Source organism: Equus caballus, chromosome 9, assembly GCF_041296265.1.
Source record: "Equus caballus isolate H_3958 breed thoroughbred chromosome 9, TB-T2T, whole genome shotgun sequence".
In the NCBI taxonomy this organism is placed as follows: domain Eukaryota; kingdom Metazoa; phylum Chordata; class Mammalia; order Perissodactyla; family Equidae; genus Equus; species Equus caballus.
In genome coordinates, this window is record NC_091692.1 from 77,973,755 (window position 1) to 77,987,439 (window position 13,685).

The window sequence follows — 13,685 nt, forward strand, 5'->3', positions numbered from 1 at the left end:
GGGAAGATACTACGGTAGTGCCCAGAACTTAAGGCTAAGTGGAACTACCACACACCAGGCAGAGTGCAGAGACCAGGTAGTCCTGGGATCTCAAAAGCAGAAGTCTGGGAACCTTCCTTCTGGTACATGGCCATTAAAATGACTCAGTTACCAAGAGCTCCCAGGTTCTGTACCTCTCAGCTCCAAACCCCCCTTTCTAGCTCTTTCTAAAAAAGAATATTATTAATAATCATTGAATGATAAATGAATTTTTTTAAATGAAAAAAATTTCTTAGTTTATCTGTCTTATTCTCAAACTAATTTCAATTTTCTAAATCTTTCTATGTATCCCACCACAATTATTCTCTTAGTGGGAAGCTTCTGAAACCAGCTAAGCAAACAAACTTTGATTCTCCAAAGGCATCTGCTGACCATCTCATAAGATGATCCTTTCTTAATTGCCATGATACTGTCTCCCATATATTTTAAGTGAGTTCAAGAAATTGTATCACTATGCAAAGTCAATACATCTCAAATCTACTTTGGAATAAGACTGAAATAAATAAGTGAATATAATTAAATCCCTATTGTCTACAGTTTATTTGTTCTCCACAAGTAAATCAAGATGATGCTTATCTTAAGTGACCAGATAACCCAGGAGCCTCAATAAGGAGTGAGGGGCAGGCAGAGTTTGCCAGGATTTAGGGATTTAGATGACGTTCTAGCTCCTTTTGTTACAAGTGAATTCTCATTATCATTTCTTAAAACAATAACTATTAAGAAAATAATACAGCACTGTGAAAAATTCTCATGATAAAATGCTATTTTAAAACCTTCATTACTACTAAAACTGTGTACACATATACACGCACTCAAGCTTTTTCCCCTAAAGGCTAAATATACTCCAATCTTAAGAGTGGGAATGCAATGGAATTACGTAATATTTTCCTTTTTATTTTGTTCAGATAAATGCTGTAACATGATTATATTACTTTCATCATAAAGAATAAGAAACTGCAAAAGTTAAACAAAAAAAAGATATCTTAGATGAGATTCATTCATGTATCCCAGAGGTCCAGGCTTGCAAGGGACATGAGCGATCCTCTAATCAATCTTCCCTGTCTAACATTTAATGTTCTCCAAAAACACGAAAAAAACAAAACAAAACAATCCTTCCAATTATTCATTCCTCTCCCACTGTTCACATTGCTCCTATTTATTTATAGATCTGAAGAGCTGACCAATAAATTGTTTATGACTTGGCCCCACTGATCTATTTTGTTTAGATTATTGGCACAGAGAATTCCAACCAAAGCAGCAACTGTACTTTATACTGAACACTACCAAAGTTAAATACTAAAACATCAGTTAGAGCTTGTATTTGTGTAACTACGACCTTCCAATGGGCTTCAAATGTTTTATAGAAATTGTCCCATTAATCTTAAACACACATTTATTTTGTCCAAGAAATCTTCCCTAGAAAGTGACAGGAGAATCCCTTATTTCATTATGCTTTCCTCAAAGTTGTAATCCGTCACAGTCACGGAATCATGAATTCTTGTTAAGAGTATATTCAACACAATACATTTCGTGCCATACATTAACTGTTGAATGATCCTTTACAAGTTCCTGAACTTGTGTGCTCATTCTCTGGATCTAACTGACAGTAATCATAACATCCTTTGAGGTAACCACAAGTAGCAAAATATACAACTTTATACAAAAACAGCAGCAATCATTCTTCTAGGGATTAGGGAAAACAGAAAACTAATTTGGCAATATCGTTATAAACTGGTTTATGTGTTGTTTTCTGAGTACTTTGAGGACAAGGGTCACACTATTTTCAATTTTATTATATTTCAATGAAACACCAACCACGGTGCCTTTACTTGGGGGTACTGCACTGTGATTATGAAACAGAAGGACAGAAGTTATACAACCAGTTGACATCTCAACGTCAGTAAATTAAATAATTTTTTAAAAAGAATCAGAACTTGGTATTTAGTTGTGATTCAGTTAAATAGCCATTAATGAGATAGGTAGGACAAGGTACTTTCCAGTATTCTAGAAAGAAGATAAAGTGACATACTTACTAGAAGGAAAATCCACTGCCCTCTCACCATCTATCTGTAACAATTTATCTTTAAGCAAAACACATTTCAGCCCAGCTTTCGATTGAATTTTAAACCAAAATCAGTATTACAATTTCAACATATCAGAGACATAAGGCAAATTTTCTTTAAATATGTACAACACTTACAAGTCAATAGGAAAAGACCAATAATTCAATTAAATAAAAATGGCAAAGAATAAGAATGACTTACAAAAAATGAACTACAAATAGCTCAAGTATATGAGAAGCATAATATCATTACTATGTTAGTATAACAACATTTTTGAGCACTTACAAACTAGATACTGTGCTTCATAAATATTAACTCATTTAATCTTTAGTTTGCAGAAATAGGTATCATCACCACCTCCATTTTATAAAAGAAAAATCACAGACTTAGACAAGTTACATAGAGTAAATCATTCAGCTGAGACTTGACCATCAGCAAACTAGTGCCAGAGCTAGTACTCAGGAGCACTGTTATCCTGCCTCTAGACTTCACTCAAATAATGTAAATTAAAACTGTGATGAGATACCATGATCTTTAAGGTGCAAAACAATAATGATATATACTGCTCCTGAAAGAATACACAAGAAATTGGCTACTTCTGGGAAAAGCCACTAGGTGGCTAGGGAAAAGAGGTGAGAAGACTTAGTTTTCAACCCTTTGTAATCTTCTGAAATAAAAATAACAATAATAATATCTTGCAGGTTCATGTTTACAGCTCTTTAAACATTTGAGACACTTTCACATAAATTAACATTTCTGTTTCCTCAATCACCCTGTGCGGCAAAGTGAGTGAATATACCCTTAGCAACTGTTATCACACCTACCACTGTGAAGGTAAGTATTATACGTATCCTACTGAAAAAAAAGACAGAAGATTAACCACAGTTCTTTAAGTACTGAAAACCTTTGTAAAATGAAAATTCTCCCATAATAAAAAATTTTTTAAAAGCCAATGCCATCTGTCTCACCAGAATTCATAAGTTTCCAAAGTTGATCTACCAAGGCTTCATTGCATAAGGGAGACTCCATGTTCTTAGTAAATGGCGGGTTCTTCGTCAACATGTTTAGAATCTTATGTCTGAAAGAAAAAACAATTAAGTTTATGCTGACCACTAAATAAAACCTTTTGAAAATTATCTATAGTTCCTTCTTCCTATTTTACCATCTTTCTTCTTAGATTTCGCTTTGTGTTTTAGTTTCATTTCAAAAGACATTATGTTGCATCCTGCTACTGTTTTTTTCACTAAAAAAATTCTGGTGGGTTTGTTCTTTCTAAAATCACCTTAGTATACAATGAGGTCTTCTAAAACCTGACTCTATGTATTCCTAACCAACCTTTCCCCTCTCACTTCTAAAATAAACATTTTACTCTCCTTACAAAAGTTTACAAGAAAGACTGGTTGGTACATATAAAAATCTTAAAATAGGGCAAAAAAAAAAAAAATCACATATAGGCCAGGAAGAAGTTCACATTTGCAATAATAAAATGAATATAAACTTCATTTTTATAGTATCTTTGTAAAACATGGAAATGTGGAGAAGTATTTTAAATACGGAGATTGCAAAAAAGTTTCCTCAAAATAAGCTGAGGTTTAGAAGAGTCAACTAATAAAAATATCCTCATAGAGGGTAACAGTTAAACTCCACTATCAAGAGTTTTTATCTCATGTGAGAGGCTACCCGAACACATTATGGAGTCTTCTGAAAAATAGGGCAATGTGATAAAAAAAAATATGAAAAAGAAAATGTCCAGTGCTATGAGTAGGAGACATGATAAAAAGAGGACAGAGAAATAAAAGGAGAAGTGAGGAAGCTACAGCAGTAGTCTAGCATTTAGTGAAGGGATAAAAGCCAGGCCCAGGACTTGAAAGTCTGAGAAATTCAAGACCTCAGAGTAATAGAATGCTTGGATCTAACTGAGGAAGAAGGAAACTTATATTGTAATTTTTATTGAGGTTAGCAAAACCTTACAGAAGGTGAACCCGGGAAACTTTTACATTTAATTGGTGGTGGTAAGACATCAAATTGGATTTGTACTTGAGAAAGAGATGGGAAGAAAGTGGAACTGCTAGGTTGTAGTTTAAGTCATTTAACCCCTTTTGGCTTCAATTTCTATGTCTGTAAAACTGAAAGACGTAGATTCTCACCATTAACATCCTTTTGGGCTTTGAAATTTTAAGATTATATGAAAGATTACTGAAAGGTTATGAGAACAAAAAGTGAAATGTGGTTGTAGATGCAATTTACAGATAGGTAAAATGAAAGAGGATACATACAGATATCTCATATCCATATTTTCCTATCTTTATGGATAAACATAATTCCTGTCGTTAAAGATCTCAAAATCTATTTGTAAGGACAGATCAGTATTACAGGTAAATAACATCTTCACCTGTTCTTTAGAGCTTGTTAATGTTGTTATACTTTTAATGCGCATGAAGAAGAAAAGTTAAGTTTCTCTTCAGCTGCTTTCCCAATTACTTCAAATACCAAAGTGGCAGGGGCCAACTAATAAAACTTTATGGTATTTACTCAGATCATTACAAACACTTCACAGTCACACCAATGAATTATAAATGGTGCTTTGGAGATATCTTTGAAATTATCACTAAAAGAGCAATAATGATTAGCACATATATTACTTTTAGCAAATTAAACATTTCTTCAAATGTGGTTTAAAGATTAGATGATAGAAGAAAGCCTTTTACGAGGAAACGTTTATAAATCACTAAACACTTAAAGCAATATTCAGAGGAGATAAAGTTTAAGAGAAGACAATGAAAATCTTATGCTTAATCTTTCTGAGATTAAACATCAAAACTCACAACAAGCATACACTTCAGGCATCTGGAACAGACCTGAAGCAAATCCTGAGAAAGTCATGAGTTTACGTCACGTTCACAGCAGCAAAAATATCATATTATTTCCCTGAATAACTGAGAATTTTCTTGGTAGGCCAGTCCAATCCCATAGCCAATCACTATCTATAAGAAACGGAGTCAAATCAAAACCAAAAAGATGTTCAAAATCTGTCAGGAGAAAATGCATTGGATATGTGTGTCCCTTGAGGAACCGATACATTGTAATCATATGCATACTTGATTCTAAAATGAGAAGACAATTTCATGTCATCTTTACAATAATCCTACCCAATCTTAAAGCAAATATAACTAGTAATTCTTCCTATCAATGTAAAAAGTATACACGTGCACAGAAATGAGTAGGAAGCAATAATCCAAAAGTTAAGAATGTTGCTTCTGGTTGAAGTAATTCTACACTATTTTTAAGTTTTCTTCCTAATATGATTTTGTATTTTTCCAAATTTGTATGAATATTTTAAAAAGTCTTTCCCACTGTAAGAAAACTTTATAATTTTCAAAAATGTAAATTTCATTTTAGTTTAAAAACAATGCACCTAGACTTAAATATTTATTTAAAATTATACACCTAGGTTATTTCTTTATCCCACCAGATGTGTAAAATGAACAATGCTAGTAATGTGACAGGCGAACATACAGGTTAACCAAAGTACATTTATTCCATTTAAATTCTCAAGATATCTTAACAAAGAACTGACTTACAATCTGAAAATCTTCTATGAAAGTAGACAATCCTATTACTACATTTAAAACGTCAAAGCAACATAAAAGACCGAGAACTTTCCCAAACATTTTAAAATAATTAAACATCTTAAAGTTTTTTCTATATACAGTTGTCAATAGAGACAAAATCACTTCTCTTTAACATATGAATTAAGCTAAACATTTATGCGATTAGAAGAAAAAGGAAAAAACTGTATGCAACGACTTAACACACATTTAACCAACTATATGCAAGGCATCATGCTATGTGCAAGACATACAGTGGCAAAAGGAGACACAGTTCCTGTCTTTTGGGAACTTATATTCCCGTGAGGGAAGCAGAGATCATCAAATAATCAAACCACAAAATTACTATTTATATATAGGAAGTAATTACGTAGTTGAATATAGGGAGAACCGTAGGATTTTACGGGTGATTATGACTTGAGGAACGTGAACCAGCTAGCACAGGGAGTCAAGGGAGCATCCTTGTAGAAGTGATGTTCAAGTGTGGCTCTTAAGTGTAACAGAATCATCACAGGTAATTCGGTTTTCTTCCTCCAGACTTCAAATTTCACCCCAAAATTCTTCAGAGCTTTATCTAACTCTAGCAAAATCAGTAATTCTGATATATATAATAATAAACACAGAAATGGAAAATCAAGTTTTTTTAATTCAATTCTTAATGAAGGCCATTTTAACATTAGGAGTTTAAAAATCAACCAGGAAGGCTAGCCCAGTAGCTTAGTGGTTAGGTTCGCACATTCCACTTCGGCAGCCTGAGATTCACAGGTTCGGATTCTGAGTGCAGACCTACACAGCTTGTCAAGCCACGTTGTGGTGGCATCCCACATACAAAACAGTGGAAGACTGGCAGAGATGTTAGCTCAGCAAGAATCTTCCTCAAACAAAAAGAGGAGGACAGGCAACAGATGTTAGCTCAGGGCCAATCTTCCTCACTAAAAAAAAGAAAAAAAAAAAACACCCCACCAACCAAGGGCCATAAAAATTAAATGCTGTGTTTGGGGCGGGAGAGAATAATGACACTGATTTTAAGAGAGATATAAATATTTACCTATCTTTAAGATTAAGACTTCTATCCAATTAGAGCAGAATATAGCAGTTCTATATGATGGTTACTTAACAAGCTTAAGAAAAAGTAATAGAACAGATTGGTGGTTGCCAGAGGTGAGGGGTGGAGGATGGGTGAAATGGGTGAAGGAGGTCAAAGGGTACAAACCTCCAGTTATAAAACAAGTCATGAGGATGTAATATACAGCATGGTGATTATAGTTAATAATATTGTGTTGCGTATTTGAAAGTTGCTAAGAGAGTATATCTTACAAGTTCTCATCACACATACACAAAAAATTTTAACTACAGTGTATGGTGACAGATGTTAACCAGACTTACTGCGGTGATCTCTTTGCAACATATACAAATATCATGTTGTACACCTGAAACGAATAATGCTATATGTCAATTATACCTCAATTAAATAAATAGATGGATGAAAGAAAGAAGGAAAAGAAAAAAAAAGAAAAAGCAACGAGGGGGAAAAAGAGAAAAGGACAGAGCTCCTATTCAAAGAATAAAAAACAGAGAAACACAAAAACAGAGACAGATGTCCAAGATAACAAAAATACACACATAACATAACTGCTGTGTGATAACACTCCTATCCTACGACCATTCATTACCATTAACGATTTTTTAAGACATAGTGAATTTTTTTAACTATAACTATGGGCTAGATGATATTAAGTAAAGCCTAAGAGGTTCCCTATTGGTGATATAAATGAACCAGATCAGTTAAGATGAAAACATGTCAAAAAAAAATCATGAAATATATCATGAAATATACTTTTAAATAGTGTCAGTTCAGATTGTAAATAACAGTGCTCTTGACATTTGAATATTAACAGTTCCACAACATCTCAAAAGCAATCATTTAGATGGTATAGCACGTAATTTAGAAATATAATAATTTCAAGTATTTCCTACTATTACAATCTGCCAAAAATGGTCTTCAAAACACAATTCCAAGATCTCATAAATATGCATCTTAACGTTAGTTCTATGGTTGTGAATTGAAAATGTAAATGAATACATGGTAAGCTTTATTTATACTATATTTATACTTTCTGTTCCCACTTGCTATCAGTAGGATCTTCTTGTAAACTTTCAAATGCATGAGCTCTGTCAGATATGAGATGAGGCTGGTTTCCCACCTATCGTCTTTCATAAGAATATGTGCTTTAGAATAGGTGATTAGGGGCCAGCCCCGTGGCTGAGTGGTAAGTTAGCACGCACTCTGCTTTGGCACCACTCATCAGGCCATGTTGAGGCAACGTCCCACATGTTACAACTAGAAGGACCCACAACTAAAATGTGCAACTATGTACTGGGGGGATTTGGGGGAAAAAAGTAGGGAAAAAAAAAAAAAGAAGAGGATTGGCAACAGTTGTTAGTTCAGGTGCGAATCTTTAAAAAAAGAATAGGTAGATAGGAGATTTTTGTCCATATCAACCTTACCCTTAGTATACATCAATCACAAGGACATAATATTTAAAATACAATTTAGATCACAAATCAAGAACTATGAAATGTTAACAGCAAAACTTTCTACAAAGAATATTTATATAATAAGCATCATTTAAAACACTGAAATACAAGGTGATTTAAGCAAGAATTCACTGCTACAACCAACCTGAAAAACTACTGTTGGCCAAAGATAATGTTCGTTAGGGCACTGAAATCCCTCATGCAGATTTGTCAGGTCCAGGTGCATTTCAGGGAGGTTGGAAGGCAGAGTTTACTTGTATGTCTTTTTAGAAGAAATTACCTATCTGCCAACTGATGTACAAAGTTAAGCAGGACAATTAATGTCTCTAGGTCTATGTTCTTGTTTCTAGTTGGAATGGCTATAATCTAAGTTGCTTTCCAGCTTTCAAATTTAATTTTATGAAATCATAATATTAAAGCAAATGAACAAAAACTTGAGAGGCTACTGTGTGCAAAGAAAGGAAGACAGACATGGTCAAAAATTTAAACCTACTGGAATACACTGTAAACATCTAACCTTGCAAAAGAAAGCAGCAGAAATGAAGGAAATGAAGACTACAAGGGGATACAAAAATGAAAACAGTTACTATGTCAGGACTTCGATTTTCTTTTGTTTTCCCTTATTTTCTAAAATTTTAATAATGTCATATTACATTTTTTAACCCCATCTATTCAATAAAAATTGAGATTTTATATGAGAAAGAAACAAATGGGATACACCAAAACATTGTTCCTAAATACTTTTAAAATAAACTAAACCAATCAATACAGAGCTTTTATAATTGTGGGTATATAAGGGATCCTCCATGTGCACTACAAACTGTTACATAAGCTTTTCTTTAAGTTACAATAGAAATTACACATAAAATTGCAGGGAATAAACTTTGCTTTTTTGTTTTGTTTTGTTTTGTTTTTGAGGAAGATTAGCCCTGAGCTAACTACTGCCAAATCCTCCTCTTTTTGCTGAGGAAGACTGGCCCTGAGCTAACATCCACGCCCATCTTCCCCTACCTTAAAGATTTTTAAAAATTTTTTTTTCCTTTTTCTCCCCAAAGCCCTCCAGTACATAGCTGTATATTCTTCGTTGTGGGTCCTTCTAGTTGTGGCATGTGGGATGCCGCCTCAGCGTGGTTTGATGAGCAGTGCCATGTCCGCGCCCAGGATTTGAACCAACGAAACAGAGGGCCACCTGCAGCGGAGCGCGCGAACTTAACCACTCGGCCATGGGGCCAGCCTCCATCTTCCTCTACTTTATACGTGGGAGGCCTACCACAGCATGGTGTGCCAAATGGTGCTATGTCCACACCCGGGATCTGAACCAGAGAACCCCAGGCCGCTGAGAAGCAGAACATGCGCACTTAACCACTGCACCACCGGGCCAGCCCCTAAACTTTGTTTCTTAACAATAAAGTTTTAAACATGTCTTTCCAAAGGGAAATCAAATAAAAAAGGGCATGAATAAACACATAACATATTCCTATATTTTCAAAAATAATAAAGACTTGTTTCATGTATAATCTTCTGAAATTATTCAATCTACATTAGGACTTACAAAAACAAAATATTATAGCACAAAAACTAACCTTACATAGGGTACAGGATCGTTCTGAATCATATTAAGCAGCCACTGCAGTTCTTCATAACTTCTGTCCACTGAAAATAAAATTAAGGAAATATACTTGTAGTTAATTGCAATGAACTAAATAACAAGTGACAAGCAGGGAGTTTACACTTAATATTTAGGACTCTGCCTTTGCTCTATTTCCAATCACAGCTGAAGACTGTAGGCAACTTCTCACTTTTTCTATGCAATATGCCGTTTTGTAAATTGTATAAGTATTGTGCTATATGAAGCCAAAACACAAAACAGGACCAAGTGTGTATTTTTCACTAAATCAATAGCAAATACAACATAAAGCAAATTATAATTTAAGAACCCTAAATTAGAGATGATTAACTCTAAATGGACAAAATGTGTTTAAAATAAAATTGTGGGGGCCCGGCCCCATGGCAGAGTGGTTAAGTTCGTGCACTCTGCTTTGGTGGCCCAGGGTTTCACTGGTTCGGATCTTGGGCACAGACATGGCACCACTCATCAAGCCACGCTGAGGCGGCATCCCACATGCCACAACTAGAAGGACCCACAACTAAAAATATGCAACTATGTACCAGGGGGGTTTGGGGAGAAAAAGGAAAAAATAAAATCTTAAAATTGTGTTTCTAGATGCTTAAATCAAATTATAGAGGTTTGATACTCAACAGTATCTCACCTATATTACACAGAATGGTAAACACTTTTTTGCCCAAGCAATTTCTTTCATTTAAGGCTAGAGAGCAGCCTTAACTTTTCAACACAACATAAAAGGCAATTACAAAATAGTGCTATAAACATAACTGACTTCAACAAAATGACTTAACTACTCCCACCCACCTTTTCAACAAGTTTCACTTTTATGATTTGAAAAGCTTTGTTTTTAGAATTCTATTTCTAATATTTTTGATTTTTTCATTTTCTGATGATCTGGATTCATGGACCACATTTAAAAACCTTTCAATTTAATTATACTTAATAATTTAGCATTCTTTTGTAAATCATAATATTAGCATTGTATTTCATTTCAGCTAGTACCGATCCATGAAATCTTCATATTTATGTGAACATTCATGTACCTTGAGAAAGAAGGTTGGGAACACTGGCACATTTGGTGGATATCAACACTTCTAGATTTCACAAATTGGTAAAATGTCAAAACAAAACTGGAGACTGATACAGGCTTACATTTTTTTTTCCTTGCCAAGAAATTCATTAAAAAAGAAAAATCACTATTTTTACACCACAATTTCTTAAAAGAAAAATATTTTAATCCTCAATAAAAAAGAACAAATGACAGTTCTTTCCAAACTTAGGTCAACATACTCATTATATTGTTCTTACCCTTTTATAATTTCTGACTATAAAGTATTTCTATTAGAATTTACAAAAAATTATAAAGATTTGAGTATATTTTCCTCTACTTAACATGCAAATATTAACCTATAGCTACTATAGAACTTCTCTCATCCCCTCCTTTCTTTCCAAAGCCAGATGAGAAGTTTAGCATACTTTAACTTCTTTACTCTTCCCATTGTTTAGTGCTATAATCTGGAATTTTAGATGCAGATTTACGTATTTCCTATATTTGCATATTAAAGAATTTTTGAAAGCTGCATTAAATTTTACAACCATGTTAACAAATACTTAAATATTTTAAATACTTTACAGGCATAGTTGCCCATCACTAGGTCTTTCATTTCACACCTCATCAATCTTGAGTTATTTTGATTCACTTTCAGGTCAGCTGAAAATTATCTTTGGGAAGTTTGTTTTTAAGAATGTCACACAGGAGATGTACTTCTAAGTCTTCTAGGCCACATGAGTGACAACTTGGCGGATCATAATTTTCCCCAAACATTATGTTAGCCATTTGTTCAGTCTTTTGAACTCTTCATATTCTGAAGAAGTCACAGGCCACATTATTCTTTTATACCTTGTACAATAACTGAGTTCTGATATTCCTGGGAACCTACATATTCTTCCTTAACCTTAAAATTTTAAATTTCATCAGACTCTAGCTTAGGTCAGTTTCATTTACACTTTTCAAAGTATTCTATTATTTCTTGGATTATTGCTTTTCTTCCACTTGTTCTCTTCATGACAATTTTTTTTTTTTTACATTTGCATCTCTTTAATCTTTCTCTTCTGTATTTTTGAAAATGTTTTGGATATGTAGTATTCTCTCATTCATTTTTTGGCCTTACCTTTTTTTAAACTTCATGAAGCCTTGCCTAATCCCCCTACTGAAGCTCCTGTTTTTGTCTCTTGCTCTACTTTCACAGACACAAATTTCGGACAGATGCAAGATGTTCTGCATCCTTCTGATAGAGTTAGAAATTCCCCGAAAATCATCTTCTATTTCTTAAAGTAACATGTAATTAAAGCTATAGAATGATACACTGACTTCGTGGAAAGACCAAAGATATCTATCTACAATTTTATTCTTTTCCCTTATTTACTAATTCTTATACAAATTCTACATTTACAAAAACTTCTTTCTAAATCAGAGAGTCAAGAATTTACAACATCTGTATTGTACATAATATGAAAACTCCAATAAGAGTGGCTTTAAATAATAAACATTTCTTTCTAAAACAGTATGAGCATATATTTCTAAAGCGATACCTTTAGTATAATCAACAACTGCTTCCAAAGCTGCTATCCTAATGTCCACGAAGTGTCCATATTCTGCATAAGATTTAAAAAGAGCTGGATCACTTGGCACATGTCCATTCTTCTGAAGCACTCGTATGGCTCTCAAACAACTAGGAAAATATTGTTTACAGTTAAATGCTTTTGTTAAAGTACTGTGAATCAAACTTGTTCCTTAGGCATTAGAAACTAATCTGTAACAGTAAACTGAAAAGTTGATGTGATTTGAATCTACCTTTTAATTTTATAACATTAAATTTTCACAATGATTATTAAAAAAAATCTAAATCCTATTAAAAGAAAACAAATTCTCAAAACTTGTTTGGAAATCCAATTTCAGGTATCAGTATACTTATAACAGGAACACACTTCAGAAAAAGGTAATTAGCATAAAATATATTTCTTTTTTGTTTTTGATGAAGATTAGCCCTGAGCTAACTGCTGCCACCAATCCTCCTCTTTTTGCTGAGGAAGACTGGCCCTGAGCTAACATCTGTGCCCATCTTCCTCTACTTTATATGTGGGACGCCTACCACAGCATGGCTTGCCAAGCAGTGCCATGTCTGCACCCGGGATCTGAACCTGCAAACCCCAGGCCACTGAAGCAGAATGTGGGAACTGAACTGCTGCACCACCAGGCCGGCCCCAAAATACAATTTAAATATTTTCTTCAAAGTTTTAGCAATATATATTTTAGTGAATAATATACATGGAAGATTAAAACTGTTCATAATGTTTGAATAAGTGAATCAACTACTTTTAGCAAACTCCAAAAGAAGCAGACAGGACTTTTTCTTTTCTTTTCTTTCCTTTTTTTTTTGGTGAGGAAGATTGGCCCTGAGCTGAGCTAACATCAGTTGCCAATCTTCCTCCTGTTGCTTGAGGAACATTGTCACTGAGCTAACATCTGTGGCAATCTTCCTCTATTTTACACCAACACAGCATGGCCTGACGAGTAGTGCTAGGTCTGCGCCGGGATCCAAACCTGCAAACCCTGGGCCAGTTTTTCCATATTCAAAAACCTGGTGTGAACTTAACTACTATACCACTGGGCTGGCTCCAGACAGAACTTTTTGATAGCCATATACAAAGAAGTTGATAGGAGCAAAAAGTCACCTTAAAAAAAGCCTAACGTTAGAGGGATGTTTAAAATATATCCAATGGGATAAAACATTATGCAGACATCAAAAA

The 13,685-nt window shown here is 34.1% G+C and overlaps 1 protein-coding gene across 25 annotated transcripts in view; it reads right to left on the reverse strand.

Annotated features, from left to right (window-relative positions):
- TAF2 (TATA-box binding protein associated factor 2) overlaps positions 1-13,685 on the reverse strand; it is an 87,531-nt gene that overhangs the window by 27,415 nt on the left and 46,431 nt on the right. For all 25 annotated transcript variants that reach the window (XR_011421169.1, XR_011421171.1, XR_011421172.1 and 22 more), the window contains 3 exons: positions 12,468-12,607; positions 9,832-9,901; positions 3,071-3,180 (listed from right to left, as the gene is read on the reverse strand). Coding sequence is in view for 16 of the 25 variants with exons in the window: in XM_070221282.1 (XP_070077383.1) it covers positions 3,071-3,180; positions 9,832-9,901; positions 12,468-12,607 (320 nt within the window). In the remaining 9 variants the exon portion in view is untranslated. The remainder of the gene's footprint in view (positions 1-3,070; positions 3,181-9,831; positions 9,902-12,467; positions 12,608-13,685) is intronic.